The sequence below is a fragment of the Scomber japonicus genome, chromosome 21, assembly GCF_027409825.1.
Source record: "Scomber japonicus isolate fScoJap1 chromosome 21, fScoJap1.pri, whole genome shotgun sequence".
Lineage (NCBI taxonomy): Eukaryota > Metazoa > Chordata > Actinopteri > Scombriformes > Scombridae > Scomber > Scomber japonicus.
The window spans coordinates 14,812,246-14,839,879 of record NC_070598.1 but is presented as its reverse complement, the minus strand read 5'-3'; the positions used below and the strand labels follow the sequence as shown (position 1 = coordinate 14,839,879).

The following is a 27,634-nucleotide window of genomic DNA, read 5'->3' as shown; positions in this document are numbered from 1 at the left end:
TCATTACACAAAGATATACCAGTGCATACCTTTTATGGAGTGTGAGAGAGTGTGTGTGTGTGTGTGTGTGTGTGTGTGTGTGTAATAATACTCCTTTTTTTTATTTAATGCAAGTTGTCTGTGCCAGGATGGGGAGTTGTCAGTTTTATTAGTGTCTTTCAGAAAAGAAAAAGCTGTGTGCCCTGCTCCTCATTAGAGGCTGATACCTCATACACACACACACGACCTTGGCCTGACAAATGGTAGGGGATGTCTGTGTGTGAGTGTGAGTGTGAGTGTGTGTGTGTGTGTGTGTGTGTGTGTGTGTATGTGTATGTGTCCGTCTGTAGAGCAGCAGGGGTTAAGGAACGGCTTTTCAAGTTGTGGAGTCCAAACTATGCCAATGAAAACAGAGTCCGTATTGGAGCCAGGCAGCTGTCTAAAAATACAGACACAATATAGAGGATGACTAAAGCATGAATCCTTCACAGGAAGTTTGACTGAAATGCCTTCGGAAGCACCATTCTTCCACTCTGATACTCTATATCTGTGGCTCTACTGATTAATCCATTACACCAGTGAAATACACCATGGGCGATAAAAGCAATCTTCTTTTTTCATTTCTATCTCTTCTCAGTATCTTTGTCTGGTTCTTTGTGTGTGTGCTGACTCCAGCGCTTATTACAGGTTTAATACATTTCAAATGCAACTTGCAAATCCAAAGATTTTATTAGTGTTGAGCTTTTAGAAAGACAATCGTCAGGAGACATTTTAGCCACATTTCCCTTGGCATGATGTCATTTCTGGTATTGGGTTGAACATACTGTCTTTCCAGCTACCAGCTACCATTTCCACGTTCTGGTCTGGGCTTTCAGCATTAGAGACAAATGACTGACTAAAATAACGAGCCAAATCTTTTGAAGAATGACAATGAAATGGAGGGAAATGATAACGTGGTAGAAATGTATCATGAGCAAACTTAACTGAGTGGATAAGGGCATCATATTTACAGTTTTGTGGAATGGTTCCAGTTTCGCGTAACTCTGATGGCAAAAAGCTGTAAATAATGTTGCCTCTGTTATAATGAGAATCCTGTAATACACAGCAAAAGACTAACGGGAGGCTTGTATGTCTGTAAGCAGACGTTTACTCACAGCTCCTTCGAAGACGTTGTCGTAGATGTTGTCAGTGCCACACTGAGGACAGGTGAAAGTAAACCTCTCACAGTCTTTGTAGCGCTCCTCATCAGTCAGCTGGACTGGAGCTCCCAGCATGCCATCCGCCTCTTCCTCTCTCTGGTACTGCTGCTGAGTCCGGAACTGACCGGGGTCCAGACCTGTGAGGGAAGACAGGTGATTCTGGTTGATACTACAGATGGTTTTGTCCTCTTTTTCACATTCATCAAGAGTATATAGAAGGAATTCTTACACACATATGTGGATGAGCAGGGAAAATACTTGTTATTCTGGTTAATGACAATAACACAAATTTAAAACTCATCACTCGTTTCATCTTATTCATTTACTCTCCAAGTTTTACACTTAGTGCTCTACAGTCTTTGCTTACCCAGCCATGTGGCTATGAGCACGCTATCGATACCCTCAATGGGGTCGCAGATACGGGACACCACAGGGTGGACTTGCTGGGCCAGGTAGTACTGAGTGTCCAGACTGAGACCCTCCTGCTTCTGGAGCTGCTCTATACTGTAGGCTCTCTGACTGGCTGCTAGCGTGGAGCCGTCCTGGGGCAGAAAGGAGACATAATGTGGTGTGAGTGATATGTTGTACTTTATACTGTGGGCTGTAGAAATTATAATTCTTCATGTTAGTGTTTGAATATGCACACACCTTGCAGATGATGTAAGAGACTGTATCTCCAGCTTTGACTCGGCGTCCACCCTGGGAGTTAATCCACAGAGCCACATGCACATGAGGGAGGCTCTTCTTATCTGGATAGTCCTGAGGATCTTTAGTCAGTGCCTGTTGAAGAAGAGGAGTTTTGTTAAGTATGCAACTTGTTCATCAGCACTGGACATGGGGAGTGAAGCTGTTGTAGGACCCACAGATTCATATGACCCAGTTTACTTACTCACCTTGTTTATCTCATACAGGTTGAGTGGTATGGTTCCGCTTGCTACCTTCTCTCCCATCTCCACCAGGTGTTTTTGGATGTTCTCCACAATGACATCACGAGTCTGGTCTGACAAGATCTGACCAATCACGTAGCTGCAGGAACAGATGAAAGGAGAGGAAATTCATCATATGTACCACTTGCAACCAACATTGATACCAACTCTAAGATTGTTGACATGCTAACACAAGCATGGTGAGGAAAAACCCAAACATAGCTTTCAATCATAGCTCTGTTTGGTTCATCTGACGTACTTGCCGCACTCCTTGGCCAGGTCACACCAATCTCTGCGGACAATGTCCAACCCTTTTAGCTCCTGCTTGACGGTGAAGCGGCCTTCGCCTTGCTGCTCCACCACCAGGGCTGCATATTTCTTCTTCTTCAGCAATAAAAGTGACTTAAACACGCCGTCAATGTCGATCTCCAGTAGTTTGTACAGCTTGTTTACTTCGGCCTTCACCTGCAGATAAAAAAGAACACATACAGTATGCAATTAGTGAAAATATCAAGTATCAAAATAAGAGAAAAATGAACATTTCTGCCAATGGATATACTGTATATATGGGGAGAAAACACAAAGAAATGCACACTTGACAAACACTAGGGTTGGATTAAATCTGCAGATTATTTCCTCGATAAATCAGTATAAATCAAATAAGTCAATAAAACATTAACAATAGTAAAAAGTGGACTTAATTGCACTCTACCTCTATGATATCTTAACCTTAAGATATTCAATATGCTGTTATATAGAACAAAGAAAATCAGCAAATCATCACATTAAAGAGGCTGGAACCATCAAATATTTGACATTTTTGCTTGAAAAATGACAAACAATTAAATTGTCAAAATAGTTGATCAACTAATCATTGCAGTTCTAAACGCACCTTATTGCCCAGCTTAAAGACTTCATCCAGGGACTTGCTGTTGGTGTTGATCATGATGGAGTCAGTATCTCCGTAAATGACTTCCAGATTCATCTGAGTCCCAGGGCAATAAAAAGACAAATGATCAGCTTCAAATTGTGGATAGGCACAATTACTTGAAATACAGAGAAAGACTTATTTCAGAAATTATAATATATTTATTACATTTATATGATTAGATTTATAATAAAATAACCAAATGCTTGTTAATAACCCACCTTCTGAACCATGTCTTTTGTGTGCATCAGAATCTGAAGAGGAGAGCAGACAGAAAGCATTACAGCGGAGTAAACAAACATCAATTAGGAACAAACAATTATTAAATATTAAGTTTCTATGTTATTTATTCTGTTGTGTGTGGTGTGTGTGAATGCATTTGTGTGGACATGAGAGCAGAGCAGGTGACTTGCTTTTAAATGGGGGATAATTGGCTAAGAGGGCAATTATGAGAACATGCTGTGACAGGCGTCTTTTCAACCCACACACATCCTCGCTGGGCAACACACACTCACACACACACACGCACCTTAATGACTCGTAATGGCCTTTATCACCCACTGAGTGAGTGACGGACAAATAAGAGAATTCTGTTAACGCAGGTTGTCCACTTTGTGTGTGTGTGTAAGAGAGGGAGATCTGAGCAGTAGAGGGATCCTAACAGGTGGGGGCTCAGTGGAGGGGAGGGCTGGGTAGTTTTTTTGGGGGGGGGGCTCTAGGGTCGTTAATCTCAGGGGTCGGAGGGACGGAACGCGGTGTGACCTGTCACCAGCAATCTGCTCCTCAATCAACCGCGGCCGCATATATACAGACCCCGACTCACACTGTGCTGCGTGAGGGGACAAGGACGTGGCTATTTCAGAGTGTGAAAGGGGCGGGGTCGGGCTGCGGCGGGACGGGGAGGGGCGTTCCACTCCCTGAAACCAGAGTGGGACTTAAGCATGCTTTATGGGCTGCTACATACCACTGTACAGCGGGGGGAGTTTGAGTCACTCACAGAACAGCCTCCTCCATTAGGGACTGCAGTCAAGGTCAAGGTCTTGCCTCAAACACACACACACACACACACACACACTAAATTGTGCTGCCAAGCTTTTATGCAGAGAAAATGAGAAGCCTGTCTCCTGCTAGCTTAGAAGAAAGGGAAGTAAACAGGAAGATTAAATAAGTTCCAGGTTGAGTATACAGGTAGAAAAACCTTCAAAGCCAAGCTAACTCTGCTTTCATGCTCTCTCACTACAAATATAATCATTTTTGAGACATTTTCCATACCTCTAAAATCAGAGAATTGTGCCATAATTGTGGCCTTTAACATCATAAATGAAAACATTTGTTTCTACTGAGTTAAAATGAGAAAGACTGCTACTTTTTGTCTGTGTGCAGCATTAAAAACTAAAAAGCTCTGGAAGTGGTCCTTATAATGAGATACAAAGAACTGAGCCAAAAGCAGATGCTTATTTAATCTGCATCTCATCAAAGTTCCACACTTTTTAGAACGTGTGAAAAATGGAGGCTGCGGTCCTGCTACTGTATAAATCATGACTTCTAAGAATGGCTGCAGATGCAGGCTGTGAACATAAAGGTCGCAAACGTACAGTAAATGTCATGGTGGTAAAATGTGGGCACAGACACTAAATAGGTTGTTTCACTCTGGTTGGATTAGTTGATCAACAGTAAATCAACTGGCAACTATTTTGATAATAAATTATATACCATTATGACATATATATTACTCTTGTTGGCCCCAGCCTCTCAAATGTGATTATCTACTTCTCTTAATTGGTTTTTTAACATTCCATAAAAATATAAAAATATCCAATATGACTTAATCTCCCTCCAGTGCAATATGACTTAATCTAGTGACACCCTGTGTTGACCGATCAGATACATACAGTCCTGTAATAACGTGCAAAGGTTAATTCTACCAGCAGTGAGTGCAGCAGAAGATCAAACGATCGGCATAACTTTAGAGAGCTGCGCTATAAAACTGCTATGCACTTTTGGCGTCTTCGAGCTTTTAGATTTATTATTCAACCGGCCTTTCTGGATCGTATTTCAACATCTCACTGGTACCTTAAGCAACATGCCCACATCAATGCAGACCCTTACATTTCATGGAGTGCTGTTTTCAGTCTGAAACTCCTGCTACAAAAATACACTGCAGCTCCTGTGATAAAAATCTATGGATCTAGTCTAAAGTCGCCATATCAACTGTGCACGTGGCGGGTCTTGGGTGGCACAATTAGTTAACAAACCTCCCCCCCCAGTTCCATTTTGCAAAGCTGTTCCCAGTCCAAGTCTAGTCTGTATATAAGCTACAACGTCACTGTCCTCTAACACGTTTCAATGTGATAAAAGAGAAGAGAGGAGTAAGAGGAGGGAGACAGAAGTGGAGGCTGGAATGAGCGGAGAATAGACGGAACGAAAGGGCAGAGAAGTGATGAATAGAGAGATGTGGGAAAGACAGAGACAGAGGCGAAGGGAGGTGGAGGGGGGGGGGGTGAGGCGAGCGAGGTGAGAATGCGTTGATGTAATTGATGTGGGGACTCATTTAGACAGGTTTTCCATATGCTGTCAGTTCCAGCAGGACAGACTGCTTTAAGGAATGAACCGTGTGAAAGACAAGTCGTTTGACCATGACACTGGAATGTGTGCAACTGACTGTGTGTGTGTGTGAGCATACCGATACACACATATTATATGGACCAATGCAAACACATAGCCCCAGGGGGTATAAGAGTGTGTGTTTGTCTTCCCTCTGATGACTACACTAGTCACCACCGTGCATGCCGCTCATACTGGGGTAAACAACTGAAAAAGCTGAACAGAGGACTCATGTTACGTAACCTTACACCTATATTGTGTAATTCTCATCATAGTCTCGTGTGAACTGTGATGTGGTGATGTGAACAGTTACAAATGTAGACAGTTTACAGGACTATCTTGACTCCAGCTGTCTCTCAATCCGAGATGGCTGACTGGCTGGCTCAGGCTACCTCAGAGTCATTTGTGCATCTATGAGATGGACAGACTGGAAAAAACCCTGTACATTGATCTGTTACCAGAGATGAAGCCACGGGAGTTGACGGAGAACAGTGCAGATTCTGCTTTATTCAGCCAGTCTCTGGCATGTAGCTAGTGCTAACTAGCGACCTACCGATATCAGGCTTGATAAACAACTATCTTGTTAAACACACAAACGTCAGGAGCAGACGGAAATGTGTGGACTTCTCTGCTCTATGAAAATGAGTTTTTTAAATGATTAAAGTGGATGTCTGTGCCCTACTTAGTTGAAGCATCTCGCTTGGGGGAGCATCTGCCTTGCTTTTCCCATTTTCTTTTCTTCTCTGTATATGTATAAAATCTGTTAAAATGAAAAATTGAAAATTACTATTTCCCCATTTTTCTCAGACTGCAAAACATCACCCAATTGTCTGATATTCCTGCCTCTTTTACTTCCCTTCTCTTCACTGTTAATACAGTGTAATTAGACTGGACAGTAATTGAGCAGCCCATTGACGAGCACTCCCGCTGACTGAAGGATCAGGACAGCAGATTTGTGAATAGAAAACTCTGGATTTTTCACATCATAATCCCTATTCGACCTTAGCCTTCCCCCAGGCCAAAATACAGGTGAGAGATCAGTTTGCATTGTTTTAGCCTTGAGAGGTCAAAGCAGTTCAAATGTCAAAAAAGACATGCTTTGTCATATGCATGTATTTATAAAACAGAACTCACTCTACTGTACACACACACACACACACACACACACACACACACACACACACACAGGCATCAACTGCTGCTACTGTTTTCAAACAGGAATGATGAACTTACTCAAGCTTAGACAATGTGCGTATTAATACGCCTGAGTCTCTGCATCAACTTAAACACATGAGTGGCAAATTTGACGGAAAACGGAAGGATGTTTTCTATGATTGCTCGTCTCCCTAGCACACACTACCAAACACTTAGTTACTATAACTAGGGCTGGGCGATTTGGACAAAATCAATTATCACAATATTTTTGACCAAATACCTCGATGTCCATATTGCAACAACAATTTAGAGATGACTCTTGATGCTTTCACTAAATATTTACACAATTACATTTTTGTTAAATAATCATCGGTAGTGTGGCTATAATGACAAAGTGGGTAAAAAGTAAATAAGAGAACAGCTAGCACAGTCTCTTAAGTTCAGGAAATGACATACTTCACAGTAATGCAGCATTTAAAACCAGGAAATACAAACTGTAAGTTGCACATGTCAGATTTTTATGAAATTGCAGTCAGAAGCTGCACTTATTCCAGGCATTTCTGAACCTGATAGAAGTTTTTTTTAAAAGCGAGTGCTGTGTATTAAAGTATTTCAATTCAGTCTTGCACAGCTTACAGGCGACATTTTCCTATTGTACTTCCTGTTTTAAAAAAGAAAAGTCTGACAATCTGCCTTGAGCCTTGAGGACGCTGGCTTCAGAGCAGCTGCCCCTACTGACGTTGCTAAAAGAGTTTTGTTAAGTGGTGCCACTGTAGTCTCTAACACTCAAACCTGCCATGAAGTGAACCGGGAGCACTCAATGATCAGACCATCATAAATAAAAACTAGTTTGCCTACAGATTAATTAGCAAAAACATCCAATAATTACACACTGATGAGGTTAATGTGGAAAAAAGTTCAGTGCCTTTACAAAACCCTTTAACACAATACCATCTACACACAGATCTAATTTCTCAACGTAAAATCAGCACTTGAGCTTGCAATTTCCTTTAATTTCATGCCTTTAAAAATGTCTTATGTCTTTGCACCTGTGTGCCTGCACATGAGTTGTACCAATTAGCTGTGCGTTATTGCACCCTGTCATGCTAATTGATGAGTGGCTCAGCCTTGTGGTGATATCCGCCTTCTCCCAGCTGTTGTTCAGTTATTTGTTGGCCTTATCTATTAGAGATTTGTGTGACTTGTTGTCATGTCGCTCTCATGTAATCTTCGATTTCAATCCACTCCCCCAGCAGCTTCTTCAAAACATCTTTTGTCTTTTGCCAGGTTGTCATTTTAAATAAGCATATTGGTCTTAATTGACCTGCTTGGTTGAGTGATGAATGGATAATAGATTCAAAGGACCCCTCAATCTCCCGTCTCGAACCCCTCTACACATACGCACACACGCACACACACACACACACAGAGCATACACCACTCCGCTGATCAGCAGATCAGAGGCGGCATGTTAAACCTCAGAGGGCCCTTGTAAAAAGAGCCCAGGGCACCAGTGACGATTGTTTTGAAAAGCACTCAGCTGAAAAGCATTTTGGGATGACAGTCGGCCGACTGAAAATAGCACCTGTGGAGGAATACACCACTGTCAGAGCTGGGGGTTGTTGGACGCACAGTACACACGCACACGCTTGCACACTCGCACGCACGCACACACAGGCCCCCTCTTTCACTAAAACAACCTCACACGTGAAGATGCATAAAAGATTTCTAGTCTCTCTTCTGCTAGTGTGAGCTTTCATGTTCACACAACTCTAAGCACACCCACTGAGAACCAAAATCCTTCTTTCACTAAAATGATTTCACTTGGATGCAAGAATGCATGCGCACACACATACACAGAAAACACACACACAGACACACACCTGTCCTGGCAGATGACATAGCTGTGTTCTCATGTCTGCTGCTGGGAGGGTCAACCTGTTGTAAAGCTGTGTCTGATTTAATACAACCGGCTGAGATCACAAACGCCAGCGTTAGTCGAAAATAACTCGACAATGACAACAATCCTCCCGCTGTCCAGTCAATTAAAAATAAGGTACTTTAATAGCTGGAAAGGACACATCCCTGTGTCAGTGAATTACCTCCTGTGCTGTCATAGCAGACACCAATGAATCTTTGAAATGTTGTCAGGCAAATAAACAATGTTTCATGTGTGGATCGTCAGTGTGGCTCATTAAGATGTGAAGATGTTTAAGATAACAGATTAATGAAGATGAAATAAACTGTCAGCTTTAGAGATGCAACTAAGTATTTTCTTTATTGATTCATATGTCACTTATTTTCTTGATAAATAAAATAAATAAATAAATGTTTTAGTTTATATGTTTGGTGATCACAGTTTCCCAAAGCCTAAGGTGACATCTTTAAATGTAGTTTTGTCCTGACCAACAGCCCCCAACCCAAACATATTCAATGTATACATACACTGGAAAATATCTGCATTTAAGAATGTGGAACTTCTTAAAGAATGAGTCAAAACAATTGATTATCAATATATATATATATAGTTGAAACAAGTTATCATTTACATAATATTTTATGCTATCTACAGTACATTCTACACAGTACATTCAGTAACAGTCAAATGATCCAAGTCATGTTGTTTACAACCTTCCAACTATCCTAAAGTAAATAGAACACTAAACCAGTTGTAAAATGATTGAAGAACTTGTCATTTTGCTGATGTTTTACCATTGCAACAATGCAGTAGATTGGGTGATTCAGTTTATTAGGGTCATAAATGGAGAAGAGTTCCTAAATAAAATGCTTTTAATGGAACTGAACATATGTTTCACCTTCTTGCCAAACCAGTTAAAACCATTTACTAATTATCCTCTCATTTACAACTCCATCAGTGACCCTGATAAAAACACCAGATGTCCGATCAATCCATTATCAATTCTAATCCCTGCCATTAGCCCAGTCTCACATGGCCTCATTAGTAGGTGTTACTAAAGTCGCAGTTTGGATTCTGAAATCGTGTCCTGTCCGCTGTCAGCCCTCACAGACGAGCTAATGCAGCCAAAATAGCAGCGCTGCTCCCATGTGACTATTTGTTAATTCCACTTCTATCAGGAGCAAAGCCAGCTCTTTAAGGGGACAAGAGGACCATGGAAACATGCAGCCCCTGTTTCCCCAGACACCAGCATGCATACATTCCTGTGCAGACACTCACACCAGCGCAGCCAGGCTTATGTATTCTTACATCTAATTCGGGGAAATGTAAAAATTACCCCGGTGATTCTGAGACACCAGCAGTGATTGAGACCCTGAATGAAAGAAATGGGGGCAACGGTATTTTACTCACATACTATCACAGCACATAGTCTGACAGACGCACAGACAAGACATGATGGGACGCTTTAGTTATTCCTGTGTCTAATTCGGGGAAATGATTTGTGGTTCTTGAGACGAGAGGAATGATATAGAACCTCAATGAGCGACACCGGGGGGAACAATATTTACTTAGACTTCATTACAAACTCACACACCCTCTCATACGAAACGTACGGAGGTTTAACCTAAACCAAACTCTGACCTCTCCACACCCTCGGCTCTGTTACCCAAGCTCGCTTCTATCCCTCGCTCCGCATGCCATCCAATAATGTCAACTACGAGCTCCTGTCAGGCTGTTTTTAAACACAAGGACAGAGACTCAATTACAGCAGAATGGCTTTCAGGAGTCGTCCTCCATCCTGCGGCACACACACACACACACACCTGCTAATGGTTGTCAGATTTGCTGGCAAAAGGGTCAAAGGTTGAACCAATCTGCGTTCCACAACAATCAGCGGCTTCCAACAGTCTGTGTTGTTAACATCACTCGATTAAGGAGGACGTACACGAGCACACACACACACACGCACACACAGTCTGTGCTCAGAGACAAGACAAGGTTTATGTGCCTTTTTTTTAAGTCAGTGACCAAAAGTCGAGGAAACTAATGAACCAAAAGAAAAAAAAACACTGATAAAAACACAGATAAAGATGAACTACGCTCAACACAAAGCAGCTTTTGTGCCCTTGACTGTTCAGACACTCCTCCATCTTCAGTGACTAGCAACATAAACACCACAATAGGAAATTAACACCGGCAACCAGCCAAATGCTTGAGAGTTTTTCCTGCAACTGATCTCTCTATTTCTCTCTGTTTTTTTTCAATACGTCTTTCTGGTGTGATGAATGCACTAATGGTCCTATTGTAACCGCACGTTGTCGTCTATATGTTGTCAATGTCTGCTGTTCGTTTCATATATCGCTTTTCTCTGCACCCAACTGTTCTCTGGCCAACATACAAAAGAACCCAAAATAACGCTGAGGGGTTGAGGGGGACATCAATCTGTGGTGGACCCTCGGCTGTGTAATCCAAAACCTTCACCTTCCTCTTAATACCCCCCTCGCCCCCCCCCTGCCCCCCTTAATACCCACACATACCAGGACAGAGTAGGGCCACAACAAATGGTCGCCCGACAAAGGGCAGAGTTCGGCCAGTAGCACTTGTGCACACACAGATGGGCATTAAAACACACACACACACACACACACACACACACACACACACACGCACGCACACGGATGTGAACACACATGCAGACAGCTAGCAGAGGTGTGTAGGAACCAGTTACATTTACTTGAGTAGTTTTAAATCACTATACTTTTTACTTTTACTTGAGTAGATTTGTGAAGAAGAAACTGTACTCTTACCCCGCTACATTAGGCTACATTGAGCTCATTGCTTTTCTTTTTATCTCTTTGGTATTCTATGAGTCATTATTTTTATCTCCCCTGCGTACGCCTCATTTTAATGTTTTATTTTGTCAGAGTGAGAGAGACTTCCCCGAAGACTCTACGACGTGACTGTGTTTCACCAATCAAACGTAGCCGTGCAGTCTCGTCACGTGACCATACAATTAATTAATTTTAATTATTTTATTATTCTATTGATTGGATGAACTCTAATTTGCCTTAAGATGATTATTTTGTATTTTTGTCTGTCTGATTGAATGCTTGTGTTAACAAATTAATCAGACGTTACTCAACAGTTACTCAGTACTTGAGTAGTTTTTTCACCAAGCACTTTTTTACTCTTACTCAAGTAATTATTTGGATGACTACTTTTTACTTTTACTTGAGTACAATTTTTAGCTACTCTACCCACCTCTGACAGCTAGATACAAGACTCAAGACACAGATGTGAAAGAGTCAGGAGGGGAGTTAAGGAGGAGCATTCCCCTCTTAACTTGGCAAATCTGATCAGAAGAGCCACAGGCCAAGGGTCTGTCATCCCTTTTTGAACCCCCCTCATCTGAACCCTCCCTGGGCTGAGAAACCACAGTGGAGCCCGGCCTGACCCATCCTGCCACAGGGGTGGGGGGTTCAATTTAAAACGAGAGTGAGAGTAAGATGAGAGCTAAGCCAATCAATAAATACACAGAACACATGCACATTCACTCCGACACTCATCCAAACAGATGAAGGGAACGCGCCGAGGGGCGGGTGAGTGGATTTACACTGCGGACAGAGTAGTAGTCGGTGTACATGTTACAATTATAAAAATAAAAAGCCTCCTAAATCATGATCTGAAAGTAGAGTGCAAATGTGACGATTAACATGGGGGCGGGGGTACAATCGGTAAGACCTACAAATACACTAGAAACCCCGCTATAAATGCCAGCTGGCCTTTCTGGCTCGCTGCAGTCGGAAACTAGCAAGAACTACTTGGCTTACGGTCATTTAACTTTAGGGCTCCGTACAAATTCAATAAAACCGCTTCATTTTGTCCCTGAACCAAACTTCCCCTCAGCTGCTTTTGCCAGGGCCAGTGTGATAGCTCAGACCCTGGGAGCGCTGCCTGTGGTTTTATATTAACTGGCTTTACTTTGGTTTTGTTGGTCCAGCTAATCAAAAAATGAGCTCAGAGCTGCGTGTAACTGCAGAGTGGGGGTTTGATTCTTTGTAGGATCACGAGCCATCACAGCATTCACATTCAAATTTTCTGGAATGACTTGTGTCTAAATACGGCTTTAAATATTAGAGCATAACTGGCTTTGTCGGGTTCATGACCAACTGGGTGATAATTATTTATATATATTAAATAATTAACTTGACAGGGTTTTTTTTTAAACAAATATGAGATTGATGACTTCGGAGACCATGAAATTATCCTCAACATGTTTTGTTTATGGTGGGACTCCCTGCTTGTGATGACGCCACACGCTCCCCAACATACAGTATAAATAGATGTGTGTCTGGGATCATAGATACAAAGTAAACAAAACACTGACATCGTGCAAAGTGGGATCTCCTGCTACCTCAGCGAATTTGGGTCCATGCTATGCACTCAGCACCCTACGGGATCAGATCTGACCGATGACCTTTTGATGTCACCTCGATCTGTCATATCGCTCTCCACTGTATGCAATGTACTAACGCAGTAAAGTCCTAATAAAACACAATCCAATTTATTTACTGTCCCACCAGGACATTGAGTAACTTTAGAAGGCTGAGAAAAGCAGGAGGAGGCAAAGTAGGCCGTCAACAGGCGTCAAACAGAGCTTTAAAAAGACCTGGAACCATTTAATGAATGCAATCTATGTAAAAAAAATATAATCTGAGAATATACATCAACACAACAATTGATATTTTGACAAGTTGTGCATACAAAATGTAATATTTATAATTTATTGCCCACAAAAAGAGGAATCAATTCCCCGTAGCGAGTCAGGGCATATGGCTTTATCAAAGTCCAATAGCTAAAAACTAAATAATAAATACATTTGCACTGTGGTCAAAAAGTCTGAGACCACACTGAACACCTCTAAAATCTTCACATAAACCTGAAAATGATCAGACTTTAGACACATTTAAAAACACAAGTAGTGATGACATGTAATTGAAAAAGATTCTGCACTATTTCCAGGTCAAAGATCACATTTTACCAAATGTGTGGCATTGACGAACTTAACTAAAGGAAATCTGACCTTCTGTACAAAGGATTGTCTCACTGCCACTGAAGTGTTCAGATAACATTCAGGTGGATTTGATCTACTCATTAGAGGCTTGTTCCAGTCACTCAACTTGCAGCCAATGTTCTCCGGTAATAAACATGGCTGCGACTCAAGTTTCCAGCAGATCATTGCTTACTAAGTAGTATTGTGATGGTGGGAAACATGTCATCAGAAATAAGTGGAATTGTTATTCTCAGAATAGAGGACTTTTTTTATCATCAAATCATGAATAGACAAAAGGTATCCAAGAGGGCAGTGCATGGAGCTTTGAAACACGATCATGCAGACCAGAAGTGAACACATCATTAGAAGATCGATACATCAAGCTTAGTTCCCTGAGATAGAAAAGCAACTTCGTCACAGATACAGAATTTGCTAATTAAAGAACACAAGATTCAAATTAGCACAAGTACTGTCAAAAAAGGACTGACTTGTAGTGGTCTCAGAAGACAAGCAGCAGTTTCTTAACCACTTCTGAGAAGTGGAAACAGGGCCAAACACATGGGGCAGGCTAAGAAATACCAGCATTTCACAGTGGATGGCTGGAAAAAAGTCCTATTTACTGATGAATCCAAGTTTGAGATTTATGGCAGTAACAGAAGGGTGTTTGTAAGCAGACAAACGGGAGAGAAAACGATACTGCAGTGTATCAAAACCACAGTGAAGCATGGTGGTGGGAATATTCAAGTCTGGGGGTGTTTTGCCTCCTCTGGAGTTGGATGCTTCTGCTGTTGACTACAGCCTGAGCCATTCTTCAGATACATGATGAACCCACCCTCTGGTTTGCATGTTTGTGCAGAATGATTCATACTACAGCAGGATAATGACACCAAACAAACCTCAAAGCTTTAGAAGAACTACTTGACAGTTGTCATTTAAGATTTTGTCCAACAGACTTGGCCTTCAGTGGAGCAACTCCCATCACGTTCAACCAGATGTGGCCATGAGATCCCGTTGAACTTGGCAGGAGCTGCTCCACTGAAGGCAGATGTCTGGATTCATTTTGGATTTAAATGACAATCATTAAAAGATTGGATTAGATTTTATGAATCAATACTAGTAAAACCTGAATGAAGATGGATTTGAATAGATTTATTACTGTTAATAAAGGTTGTCCTCTAGGTTGTAGTATTTGATGGTTTGATGTTGAGGAGTGGTGTATAGTTGATCCACGTTGGTCTAGTTTTTATTAAGTACCACAATAACAAAAGCTTTTTAACTTTTGCAACTTAATGAAGAAGCATTAAGTATTAAAGGCCAAACAACTGTGAATACAAAGAAAAAAAACATTTTATTCTTCTTGATTTCCCTCACTGATGACACTGTGTGCAGAGTACTTTGCTTAACAGTGTACAATGTAAACAGCACTGTATACAAAGGACATAATGAGGCAAGGGTTCTGAACTGCAGTAATATGGTTTCAAACACTATGATTACACAGAGACTTTTTTTTAGTTGAAACTTTAAAAAGCTGGTTTCATTATGTTTGTTTTCTGAGGGGATGCTGCAAGGTCGGTTACTGACTTCCTGTATGTTTGGTGACTCTCCAGATATAAAAAGGGATTTTGATTGATGTAGGGAAGAAAAGAAACAATGTGTGTAAGTGGAATGTTAACTATTTACAAAAAGGAAAAACGTAGTAAGAATTTTTACACCTATACTTAGATGAGAAATAAATGTACAGACGATGATTAAACTTAATTTAGTTATTAATTAAAGCTCTTAAAAGTAGGAATGAAGACTTGAATTACCCATCTTAAATATTCAACTGCACAAGAGGCGTAACGGGCAACAATCAAAAATATCACAACACAAATGAATCCTACGTCTTAGTTGAGAACAGTGATGTTTCCTGTATTAAATAAAGCAAGGAGGTAAAATGTAATTAATCCATCCACCTGTGGCTGCTGACAAAGATACAAGCAGCGAGTCTGGAGGGAGAGAAACTCCCACCTGTACCAGCGAATCAAATGTGCACCTTTTACAATGTAGCTCTGCCAGCCAAACAACAAACATGACTGGAGGCACAAATGGCCTGACAAAATAACAAACACGCACACTGAGTTACTGCCCTGCCCTCTATTAGGGAACACAATGCGTGTGTAAGAGGATCTTAATGAAGGAGTCCCCTGAGGCAAAGCCTGACGCCTCTGCTGAGGATGTGTACTGTTAGAGCTCATTAAATGAACATGAGTACTACCACTGACATGGTGGGAGAGAGTGTGTGTGTGGTGTTCAATTACAATACCAGATTTAGCCGTTTATGTCACGCAGCACACATGCCTCTGTGCGCCAATTTATTGAGCGTGCACGTCCATGTTGTTCCATTTGTGTGTGTTGAAAGAAGTCATTACACAATCACACTTTACATGGAGAGAGTGTGAGTTTCATGTGTGTGCCTTTGGTATTTTGTTACTAGGACATACTCATGCAGGGCTCTTGATATCATGGACTCTGAAACAACGCGGTTATTCTGACAAAATGAACCTGAAGGATTAATTATCTTTAGAAAAGCGTGCAGGGCGAGAGAGAAACACATTCATAGAAAAGAAAGGCTGACAAACGTGGGACAGGAGATGAAAAAAAGAGAGAAAAAGTGAGAAAGAAAAAAAAAGGGATAGAGGAAGGAGGGCTGTGAAATGTGGAATTTGATGCAGCAGTGGCCTCTTGTGGATGAAAATGGAAGCACTTGTATTTGTATTGAACTGCTCTGCCAACACTGGTAACAAAGTAATCACAAAAAGACTGTTTGACTTCTGTTCTGTACATCTTACCTGCCTGCTCTCTGTGTGTCTTTACAGGCTCACTTTTCTGACAATGAGCACTTTTTAGTTCAGTGTATTTGGATGAAAAGCGTGGTAGCTTATCTTTCTGGTATCGATAAAAGCTTCAGAGTCATTATTATGCATTTGTGTGTGTGTGTGTGTTCAGTATGTGGACTGGACTCACCTCTCTACCCTTGTGTGTGACCAGGGCAGCCAGCGGCTTGGCGTAGAAGCGGCTGTAGCTGAATCCCAGGCAGCCATACATACTGTTAGCAGTCAGCTTCAGAGCCTTCTGACGGATATCATACTGAGGAAGAGACAGACTCAAATAAGACCAAACAGCTTCTATGAGTCTAAAAGTTTAAATTCCTCCTAATGATCCGAGATGAAGGACATTTAATAAATGGCATTGTCTCTGGTTGTATCTCTTAGCTAAGACCAGAGGGCAAAATAATGAACTTCCTGATGCCTTATTGCTGTCCATCTGATATGCTTCTGTTCCAATTAGGGCTGCAACTAGCAATTATTTTCATTATTGATTAATCTACAGATTATTTTCTCGATTTATAGATTTTTTGACCAAATGTAATATTGGCATTGTTATTGCTTTCTGTGTCATAAGTCTTTGCTTTTGTATTGCGCTGCCATTGCTTTGACTATTAAAGGACTTTTTACACTTTGTTTTTAAAAAGGTGCTATATGAATACAGTTATATTATTACTACATGTTACTTCCATCTCCACAGGTTTAAGGAAATACTGCAACTAGGCATGGGCCGGTTACCGGTTTCAAGGTATACCACGGTATGAAAAAGTCACGGTTTCAAAACCACTAAAATCTTCCGTCATACCGTTCCTGCGGTATGAGCGGGGTTTTTTTTTAATGTGACGTCTCGTCAGAGAGAGAGTGGAGGTCCCTCAGGTCGCGTGCAGCTGCAGCGTAAAGTAGCCCTCCTCCGGTGCACCTCCGGTTGCTGTTACAAGCAGGTAGCTCTGCGGGCTGTACGATGGCTGAAAGGAGGCGAGCCCCCCGAACTTTCCTCCCGTCTAAAAGCGCCAAGTCGGCTGTATTTATACTTATAAGGCTACCGTAAAAAGACAGACGGCCGCGTCTTGGAGGAAGAAGGTCCCGGACAGTAGCAGCACGAGGAGGAAATACATCCTATATGATCGTGAGCAAGTCTCCAAAAACTGTTGAGATTCAGTTTTAAGCTCCTGCCTGCATTAATTTATTTATATTTATCTTAGAAGTGTTTTTACTTTTTTCAATTATTTATGTTCTGATCTTGAGCCACAGGTTAAGTGATTGCATTTATTTGCATTTTGTGTTTTTTTTTCACTAAAAATAATTCATTTATGTCGTGACTTGAGCTGCAGGTTTAGCCTCAGTTAAAGGACTGCACTTTATTTTTTATTTTTTATTTAGAAATAATTCAGTTATTTTTTTATTTTTTATTTTAAATACATATTTACTAAAAATAAAAGACTGTTCAATGGGAAAAAAACAACTTTTTTTTGTTTTTAAATACAGACATTTCAAAATATCACATTTTATAGCCGTAATCATAATACCGTGAAACCGTGATATTTTTACCTAAGGTTATCATACCGTCAGAATCTCATACCGGCCCATGCCTAACTGCAACACAAATTAAGTACATGTCTCCATAATCTGGCAATAACAATTACAAAGTAGAAAATACTACACATGCAGAAAGACAGCATTATGAAATCACTGTCATCGCTGAAATCCTATATATCTAAAATGATCTCAAACTGACCACAGTCAAAGCTACCCACATTTAACAGCCTTGTTTCAAGCCTACAGGACACTCAATAGATTTGGGGTGCAGCATCAGTTTTAGGTACATCAGCATTAATGGGCTCAACATTATGTGTATGTTTTTGGGATCATGGAAGCAAAAGTGGGAATTAACCATTCAATACAAACTAAAAGGAAGTGTATACTAACTGAAATTAAAATAAAACACTTAGATATACAATGTGTCACAATCTGGATATTCAACACAGTGCATGTTGTGAGCAAATACTACACAAAATATGTGTGTGTGTGTGTGTGTGTGTGTGTGTGTGTGTGTGTACCTGCAGGTAGAGGTCCGGGTTGATGTCTTGTGCTTTCATCAGCTGCTTCACTTGTCTACGTCTCTCCACCAGCTTCCTGATTTCCTTGGGCAGGATTCCCATATCCAGGCTGGAATCTGGGATCTCAGGAATCTCTTCAGACTCATCCTCCTGTTACCATGGAAACAAGACTTAAAACTTTTTTTCAGGAAACAAAATGTCCACTTCTTTCCATACCTATGTACCTGGTATGTTGGAGAGTGAGTGTTTTACCCCAGAACTTTATTTTCTATTAAAGAATCATGTTGTTGTACCCATGTGTATCACACACCTCATTCTTCTTCTGTGCATTGTACGCCTCTCTCTGCACAGTGGTGAAGCAGATGTTGAACTCCTGGATGATAGACGGATACAGGCTGTTGAAGTCGAGCAGCAACACAAACTTGTCATAGAAACCTGCAGAGAGATGAAGGGATATTATTAACACAATGTGAAAGATGATAAAGATTCAAAAAGAAAGCTTTAGACTCACAACACACTCACCAACTTTAGGATCCAGCACCAGACCTCCAGCATAGGCTGCCTTCTTCTTACGCTTGCCTTTCCCTGCATTCACATCTTCCTCTCCCTCAACCTGGAATGGGAACAAAGAGAAAGAGCGGGAAACATCTGTTAAATGACTGCACACTATAATAAAAGAGGAAGCCGTATATTTGTGTGTCTTTACCGTCTCCAGTTGGGTCTTTTTGAAGGAGGGTTTGTCAGGGACAATGTAGTTCTTATCATGGAAGGCGTGAAGCAACAGGAACTCATTCCTCTCAGCGCGGCCACCCATCAGAGTACGAGACTGCAGAGAAACAACAGAAAGACAGAAGAGAAATAACATTAGCAAAAGGAAAACATCATGAAGCGTAGGCTGTGAGGCTGTTTCTGATTAGATTTAAAGTTCTAATCCAACTAAGTCTAAAATGTTTATACTCTGTCCTCTATGTCTTGATAAAGAATTCAAACATTTAAAGCTTCAACTCTCTTCCCCCTTTACTTTTTCTCTTCATTCACCCGAGAACAAAGTCCTGCTTTTGTCTGCAAACTGTTTTGTTTCTGGCTTCAATTTTCGGTGAACAAGTGAGAAAAGGTAAAAGCCTTGAATTTAAAAACGTCAACGATTTTCCATCCCTGTGTGCTTTTGTCATGTGTTTTTGAAATAGTCTGTAGTTTTTGAGTCATGTTAGTAGTGCAAACAATTTTAGTTTTGAGAGGCCGCTTTTCTCCAGAGCCCATTCTCAAATCAGTTCGGTTCAAACTTATTATTATCGTATTATTTGAATCATTATATGTGTTTATACTGTACTTGCAACTTGCTGTGATGGTGGATTAATCAATGTGAAGGTAAAGTGCGTTACCATGACGTTGCCGGCGATGTTGGTGATCTGCAGGGCCAGTGGCAGCACGTTGAGCTCACACATGATCTGGAGGATTAGCTTGGCGTCTGTCCATGTCAACTCCAGCAGGTAGAGCAGGTGAGGAGAGTCACTGAGGTACAGAAATTCAAACAAGATAAAACAACTGTGTGTATGTATGAACCAACACACCTCCCTTTCAAGAAATGCTGTCCTGATAACACAAAAATCCACAGAGCACAAAATAACAACAACAACAACAATAATAATAATAATAAACTTTTAAAGACAAACCCACCTGTATAGATTCTTGATATCTTCTTGAGGGACAGTAACTCTCTCCTTCTTGAGCAACTGTGCGACCAGTTCGGTCAGATGGTAACTTTTGCAGCGAATCAGCTCTTTAGCTGAGATCTCGACATCACACACCAGACGGCCGCAGGTGGCGCTCTTCTCTGCAAAGGAGCCACGACCCTGAAAACATATGATCTTTAGGGATGTGCGCTATGGTACATCAAAACTAGAACCCCTCTTCTTAAGGAGATTTTTGTTATTCTTACCCCTAATTTGGGCATGTTGGACCTCCTGAGGCGTCCGATCTTAGACCAGTGGGGAACTTTGCACACATTGATGCGCTGGAGAAGCACTTCCAGGTCAAAACCGAAGATGTCGTGACCCTACAGGAATACAACAAGGACAAATGGGTTTGTTTAATGTTTTTTATCCTGATGAAATATAAGTGACTTACAAGCAGATATTTTTAGCAATTAGACAATCTCATTAGCTGTGAGAAAGTTAGACAACTTACATAATATAATAAAGCTGCAACAATTTTTAAAAGATCTCCTCCTAACTCCTTGAATGAGCCCCCCATGTCAGCTATAGAGAGGATTACTGTAAATAATAAGGATGCTAGAGGCCAGTTATTTATTCTATTTCATGTAGATTTAATTTTCTTTCTTTCTTTGTCTTGTGTAATTTTTCTTTTTCCCAGAATGTATATGTTGTTGAGGATGGGGGGGGGGGTGTTCCTAAATGTTGTTGTACTCGTTAATGTACATTTTTTATGCCAAAAACAATAAATATATTGTTTAAAAAAAAGAAATAGCTGTAACAATTAGTTGGTTGACGGAAAATGAATCAGCAACTATTTTGATAATTGGTTAATTGGCTTAAGTATTTTTTAAACCAAAAACCAAAAACCAAATGTGAGGATTTTTTGTGTCATAAATGATAGTAAACCAAATGTCATTACATTTTAGTTGATCAGATAAAACAAGACATTTGAAGACGTCACCACGAGCTTCAAGAAATTAGCTGTCAATTTTCACTATTTTCAAAATGACTACTTAAGAAAATAATCATTACTTGCAGCTGTAATTAAAAATACACCACTACTGCAGGGGGAAAAAACCCTCCTTTCTTTACTTCAATTTGTAAAAGGTTGTGAAATAAGTCTCTTTTACAAATCTGAAAATCCAAAAGACTCAAACTCACCACAAGCACATCAGGATCAATTTTGTGCATCTTGGCTAGAAAGAAGCCGAGCAGAGTCCGCTCCGTAGCAGCTATCTCCACTTTTCCATTCTAACGGAGGGAAGCAGTCACATCATCAATGTTTTGATCACATTCACTTCAGCAAAATGTCATATAAGAGAAAAATACTCATTATTATTTAAAATAAAATCTACAATTTGTATAAATAATGCCAAATACCAATCTGTAAAGTACTATGGAATATAATATATCACATTTATTTGTTTTCCATAATTGACAGTTTCTTATCCCTTCAACATTTGTAAAAAATCTGTAAATATCCAAACTACTGATCTTTCTGAAATATCAATGTTAAATGTTGATGACATTTTCCTTTTCAAAAACACAAATAACAATGAGTAGAAACAAGCTGTAGCCACTCACTTTCTTCTTCACAGCGTCTTTGAAGTCGTACGGGAAGATACAGTCAGCAGGTTTACTGATCACTGAAAAAACAAAAAGAAAATTAATATTCCTATAATGACCTGTCATATATTTACATCTAATTTATACTGAATGTATTCAACATGCAGAAACATTTATAGAAATAACTCACCACAGAAATGTGACTGGTAGGGAGGCTGAGGTGGAGCTTTATCCATGGGAAACTGATAGTGAACAAGTGCCGCCAGGGAAACAATCTGAGAGGAAAAGAACAGAATCACTTACATACTTAATCTTTACTTCATAATGTCAAGCAGTATATTTGGTCACTTGTGCAGCTCAAAGTGTTCTGACCTCGTTTTGATGTGTTTTGGGGTTCTGGACGGTCTTGAGGCTGATGGACATGACGGTAATGGGTGGTGGTGACAAGTCTTTGACCACAGTGACCAGGTCACTCCTCAGTGCCATAGCCTCCACCTTACACCAGCTGACTGGCTGGTTCATCAGCTCTAACATAGACACAAAATATTTTTCAGTATGGCTTGTTCTTGTTATAAGCAGACTTCTTCTCATAAAATAAAGTACAACTAAATGCAGAATTATTAATTAAGAATTATCTTTTTAAAAATGTATATATATCATCCTCACGTGGTGTCTTGATGTCCAGCCAGCACGGCCCTTTAATCTTCCTGCTGAGGAGAAAGTGCTCCAGACTGGAGGTGTTGGTTCCAAAAATGTGGGAAAAGGTCGCCCCCTTAAGGTCAGAAGGCAGCGCAGGGAACTCAGCCTGCAAAAACATTATTTACCGAAAAGATGAACAAGTTTTCATTAAAAACAATAACATATCTTTCATTAATTTCTTCCTGCAATCCGGAAAAGGCTGTATGTGTGTGTTCACTCACAGAATATCTGACTTCCAGGTACTCGCACTGAGTAGGCACATCAGGTATTTCAAAGGCATAGTTCCGATCTACTTTCTGCAGTGGGAAAGAGAGCAAAAGTCACAAACACGTGAGATTTTCCACTTCCCAAAAAATCCCCAAAAAAATGATGCTTTACAATCCAATCAGGGTCAGTACCTTGGACTTGAACTTCATGATCTTGAACTTCTCAGAGAGCTCATTGAACTCCTGGTAAACATCCATCAGTCCCACAGGTGTGTCCGACACCTCTCCAGTCTTGGGGTTCACTTTCTGTTAATCGAAACACAGCCAAATACTTAATAAGGATTTTCTCAATCGTATAGATGAGACACATAAAATGACATGCAGGAATGTGCTGCCAAATCTAGACTAAGCAGATTAGAGCTTTCTTCAAGCTTATTATCAAAAGATTTATATGGATAAGTACAGGAGAATGTTCTGTATACTGCATCTTAGATGGTAATGCATGGACTTACACAAATGAATCACAATCTTACTCTTTTAATTCCAGGAAATATTAAACTTAATAGTATGAATTGTCAAGATTAAAATTAATGATAACTGACCAATAATCCTAACTAAGGCTGAAGCAAAAGGTGTTTTTATCCAATTAGACACACTAGTGATAGAAAATCTGCACCAATTATATAAACTCAATCGCTTACGCTTAGACTGGCATATAACAAAGCAGGAAACTTACATATTCACGAGGCAGGAAGTACATGGTCCGCTCAATGTTCTTGACGGACACGCAGCAGCTGACGTGAGACAAGGCTGACTCGATCCACACCTTTCCAAACAGGTACACCACACCTAGGCCAAAGATATTAAAATGTGAGGGAGCACTCTACGAATCTGAACAGGTCATGACATCAAACAGAGAATATGTTTCCCACTTGAGATGCGTTGTTCCTTACCTGGTTGGTTATATTGGTCTTCAAACGCATCCAACCAATAGAATCTGAAAACCTGCTCTCCGTCAGGCCCTTCCGCCAGCGGGAGTTTGCTGGAGTCCACCTGTACCTCTGCTGGAGCCTCACTGACTTCGCTCTCCTCCTCTTGTCCCCAAGAACTTCCAATCCTGCTGGATCTGGAAAAGGACATAAAGAGGCATAAAGTGCTGCTGTGATGTTAAATGTTCTCAAATCACAAAAAGAATGCAAGGCTATAACACAAGACTGGTCAATTGGTTTATATGTGATGAGTAATTCAAAATGTAACCATATAATTTTTTTTAAAATGCTGCTTCAAACACAACAAGTTATCTTAGGGAAATATGGTGCAAACATAAGAGTCCATCTGCTACTTCTATATAGAGCATGTAAACATATTTATTTATATGTCAAATATTTTGAGCAGATGAAAGACTCACATGAGGACAGGGTCCTGCAGCTCCACTTTGGGCTCCACTTTAACTGCAGCTGCTGATGCTGCCGTTTTAGCTTCTTCTCTAACTTCAGGCTTTTCCTCCTCAAGCTCAACCTCCATGGGCTCATCAAAGTCCACCTCATCAAATGCTAGAGCATCATTCCCTGAGCAAGGCATTACCATGAAAGTTAAAATAAAAGTTGAGTGTTTCTAGAAGGGAGAATAGAGCAACGGGTAGTAAAGTTTCAGAGTTCGTGTATTTAGTATTACCTTTCTCTTCGTCTACCTCCTCTGCTTCTGTTCTTTCCTTCTCCACAGTAAGAACAGGTGTAGAAGGAGGACGGCGGGCTGATGGCCTGGGGGTTAGGTCAGGAGGTGGTGGACGGATCACTTTAGCCTTTAACCCTGTAGCTGAGGGTGACTCCTGGTATGTGAAGGACAGTATTTTAATGAAGTGTTTAAATTGGCCCCATGCTATTTAATAAGAACTCAAGAGTACAATAGAAAACTGTGATGATAAGTTACCTTTGGCATCTGAGGTTTGATGGAGAATGGATTCATGGGTGATCCAAGAGACTTCTTTTTCTTCAGAGTGACGACTGGTGGAGGAGTGAGAAGACTCGGTTTCTGGGACAACAGAGCGAGACACATTTAAAAAGCAAATCCTATAATATATCATATAAGAATGAAGAAAAGAAAGATAAGGAGAGAACAGAGCTGTGACATAACTGACTGGTTATAGGTTTAATTACTGAATCAACACTTTGTCCTTTTCTACTCACTCATTACACATCAGCTAAAAGCATCAATGTAAATGTCAACGTGCAGGAAGCATTTAGTTAATTATAGCAAACAGGTAGCTCAATACATTACATAATCATTGTGGCTCCACAGAGAAAATCAAACACATTAGTTGACACTAAATTTAGTTCAATTATGTTCTGCATTGCCTTGATTGTATGTTACCAACCTCAGAGTGCAGGTCCTGTAAGATATCTCCTAATAGGTCATCTTTGGACAGGTCCACGTCTTTCTGCAAGAGGCAAAATTATATTTTCGGTCAATTCAAGACCTGAGTTCTGCTCTGATTTGTTTCCCACGTGGCGCACTTGGTAAAATTTGCAGTCCAAATAGATCGATGCTGCGAACAAAAACCAACCTCAGCTTGCTTCTTGACATTACTGTTCATGAATAGGCTCTTAATGCTGTTGGGCTTTGCTACGGCAGTTTTTTTCACATTTTTCTTCGAGTCTTCTCTCTTGGCTCCCACTTTTCCTACAAACACAAATTGAAACTAGTCACACAGAAGTTCACCCACTTGCAAAAAAACCCCAAAACAATCAGTAAGTACATCCTTCCACGCTCACAATGCAGCACTGGTGTTTACCTTTGTTTTTTTCTACTACATCATCATGCAATTCGTCATCAAAGATTTCTCTTCCATCCTCCACATATCCGGTTCCATCTGAGAAAGAAAAAAGACATTAAGACCTCCAAATGACATATTCTGTTACAGTGATATATGAGAGTGAGTCTCACCATCATCGATAATCCAGTCATCCTCTTGTCTGTCACGGACCATCTTCGAGTACTGCTCCTCATCCACCTCCTCATACACGCCGGCAAACTCCTCCACCTGGAAAACATGAACATTAATTAACAATCACCTACGAAGAGCTGGACATGCTTAAAATGTATATCAAAACTAATTATTAATAAGATGTTTTCAGTATTGATCAATGAAGTGTGCTCCAGTGTTATGTTATATATCAGAAAAACTCACAATAATTTATTTTGTTGGTTTTCAAATACTGTTTACATGGACTCATAACACAATACAATAAAATCATCACAACATCTATGAATTATTATATTTAATTAGTATCCAGCATTACATTGCTGGATAATATCACATAAAAGTTCAACTTAATACAAGATATAAAACCATCCTTTTTGCGGAAAAATATTTGAAATGCAAAGTTGTTCAATAAAGTTTGATATAAGTGTAACAGACACTACAACTTCCGAGCAGAGTGGGAATTTAAAGAATATTTTGTTGAACAAAGCTGTGGATCCAAAGGCCCAAATATGCACATCAATCACGTTATGATGCTCTGACAGGTGTTGTGTGGTAGCAGCTCTGTCAAAGCAATGAGTAGACTTACATTAAGCCTGTCTTACCTCATATTTGATCTTTTCTCCCTTCTTGGCTTTCTTGAGCTGCTCCAGAGCAGACTTCCTCCCCACCTTCTCTCTCTTCTCCCGTCTGGAGCGTGACTTGGCCAAACTACAGACATCTCCTCCATCATCTGGGAGAGAGATAGAAAGACACAGACAAACACACATATCAATAAGACGCAGCAGCAGCAGGTGTGGGACATCACAGTTGTTGCCTAGCTCGGTATAGGTCCTTGTTTGAGGAGCGCAGGCGCAGTGCGTTGCTACTTTTCCTCTTGGCAGCTGCTATTTCAACATGAAGACACTTAACTAGTTTGAGTTGTTTTGTTACGGTTACTTATTATTTCTATGATAGAAATGAAGGTTAGTTAATGAATATATCTTATAAGAGGCCTGCGAAGTCGCGTCATTAAGTCAAAAATGAAAAACGAAAATGAAAAACGATAGCGCACTTTAAGTTAGTCTGTATGTGTTTTTCTCTGTCACCTTGAACACTAGACACATTATGATAAACTGTTAGCTAGCAGACGCACTTACAGACACATATAATAGGCTAAAACTGCTCTCAATGGTAGTATTTCAGTGCACGCTAGCTACTGTGTTAGCTAGTTCTAACTTTTTGCTTTACTTGTGCACTTGGGTTAAGTCGACAAACAAAACGACACGATACACAAACTCACCGCCGTCCATGTCTTTGTCTGGGTTTGATATCGGAGCCATAAGTTTAACTCTCTGTCTTTATCGTTTTGTCGCTGACAGAAACACAACAACGACAGTCCGCGCCAAATCACCTTCCCGGGGAAAGTCATATGCCGGATGTGACGCCCCAGCACTGACAGCCAATGAAACGACGCGCTGTTTCCCAATCCGTACGCACGGCGGCAGCGTTGTTCTACGTAACCGGTTTTTACTCTGATATACTTTTCTACATAGTGGTGTTCAAACTAGGATATGAGGTATTTTATTTTATGTATGTATGTATGTATGTATGTGTATATATATATATACATACATACATATGTGTGTGTGTGTGTGTGTGTGTGTGTGTGTGTGTGTGTGTGTGTGTGTGTGTGTGTGTTTGTGTGTGTGTGTGTTATAATTGCATTTTAGGGTCGTTTTTATTTAGTTTTTAATTTTATTGCTGTATACATCTGTTTTTTGTGTGTTTGGTTTTTTCTTC

The 27,634-nt window shown here is 40.5% G+C and overlaps 1 protein-coding gene across 1 annotated transcript in view; it reads right to left on the bottom strand.

Moving 5' to 3' along the window:
- Positions 1 to 27,245, bottom strand: part of pola1 (polymerase (DNA directed), alpha 1) — a 53,001-nt gene extending 25,756 nt beyond the window's left edge. Inside the window, exons 1-33 of the mRNA XM_053342409.1 lie at positions 27,135 to 27,245; positions 26,458 to 26,585; positions 25,816 to 25,912; positions 25,664 to 25,741; positions 25,436 to 25,551; positions 25,247 to 25,309; positions 24,802 to 24,903; positions 24,547 to 24,700; positions 24,281 to 24,440; positions 23,826 to 23,998; positions 23,609 to 23,721; positions 23,065 to 23,178; positions 22,888 to 22,962; positions 22,634 to 22,772; positions 22,340 to 22,494; positions 22,158 to 22,242; positions 21,986 to 22,047; positions 21,563 to 21,652; positions 20,626 to 20,742; positions 20,364 to 20,539; positions 20,069 to 20,198; positions 19,393 to 19,512; positions 19,209 to 19,299; positions 18,997 to 19,121; positions 18,687 to 18,836; positions 16,769 to 16,891; positions 3,254 to 3,286; positions 2,997 to 3,089; positions 2,364 to 2,569; positions 2,072 to 2,204; positions 1,827 to 1,958; positions 1,546 to 1,720; positions 1,134 to 1,315 (exon numbers count right to left, since the gene is read on the bottom strand). Coding sequence (XP_053198384.1) covers positions 1,134 to 1,315; positions 1,546 to 1,720; positions 1,827 to 1,958; positions 2,072 to 2,204; positions 2,364 to 2,569; positions 2,997 to 3,089; positions 3,254 to 3,286; positions 16,769 to 16,891; positions 18,687 to 18,836; positions 18,997 to 19,121; positions 19,209 to 19,299; positions 19,393 to 19,512; positions 20,069 to 20,198; positions 20,364 to 20,539; positions 20,626 to 20,742; positions 21,563 to 21,652; positions 21,986 to 22,047; positions 22,158 to 22,242; positions 22,340 to 22,494; positions 22,634 to 22,772; positions 22,888 to 22,962; positions 23,065 to 23,178; positions 23,609 to 23,721; positions 23,826 to 23,998; positions 24,281 to 24,440; positions 24,547 to 24,700; positions 24,802 to 24,903; positions 25,247 to 25,309; positions 25,436 to 25,551; positions 25,664 to 25,741; positions 25,816 to 25,912; positions 26,458 to 26,585; positions 27,135 to 27,174 — 3,930 coding nt within the window. The 5' untranslated portion in view covers positions 27,175 to 27,245. The remainder of the gene's footprint in view (positions 1 to 1,133; positions 1,316 to 1,545; positions 1,721 to 1,826; positions 1,959 to 2,071; positions 2,205 to 2,363; positions 2,570 to 2,996; positions 3,090 to 3,253; positions 3,287 to 16,768; positions 16,892 to 18,686; positions 18,837 to 18,996; positions 19,122 to 19,208; positions 19,300 to 19,392; positions 19,513 to 20,068; positions 20,199 to 20,363; positions 20,540 to 20,625; positions 20,743 to 21,562; positions 21,653 to 21,985; positions 22,048 to 22,157; positions 22,243 to 22,339; positions 22,495 to 22,633; positions 22,773 to 22,887; positions 22,963 to 23,064; positions 23,179 to 23,608; positions 23,722 to 23,825; positions 23,999 to 24,280; positions 24,441 to 24,546; positions 24,701 to 24,801; positions 24,904 to 25,246; positions 25,310 to 25,435; positions 25,552 to 25,663; positions 25,742 to 25,815; positions 25,913 to 26,457; positions 26,586 to 27,134) is intronic.
- Between the last annotated feature and the right edge of the window lie 389 nt (positions 27,246 to 27,634).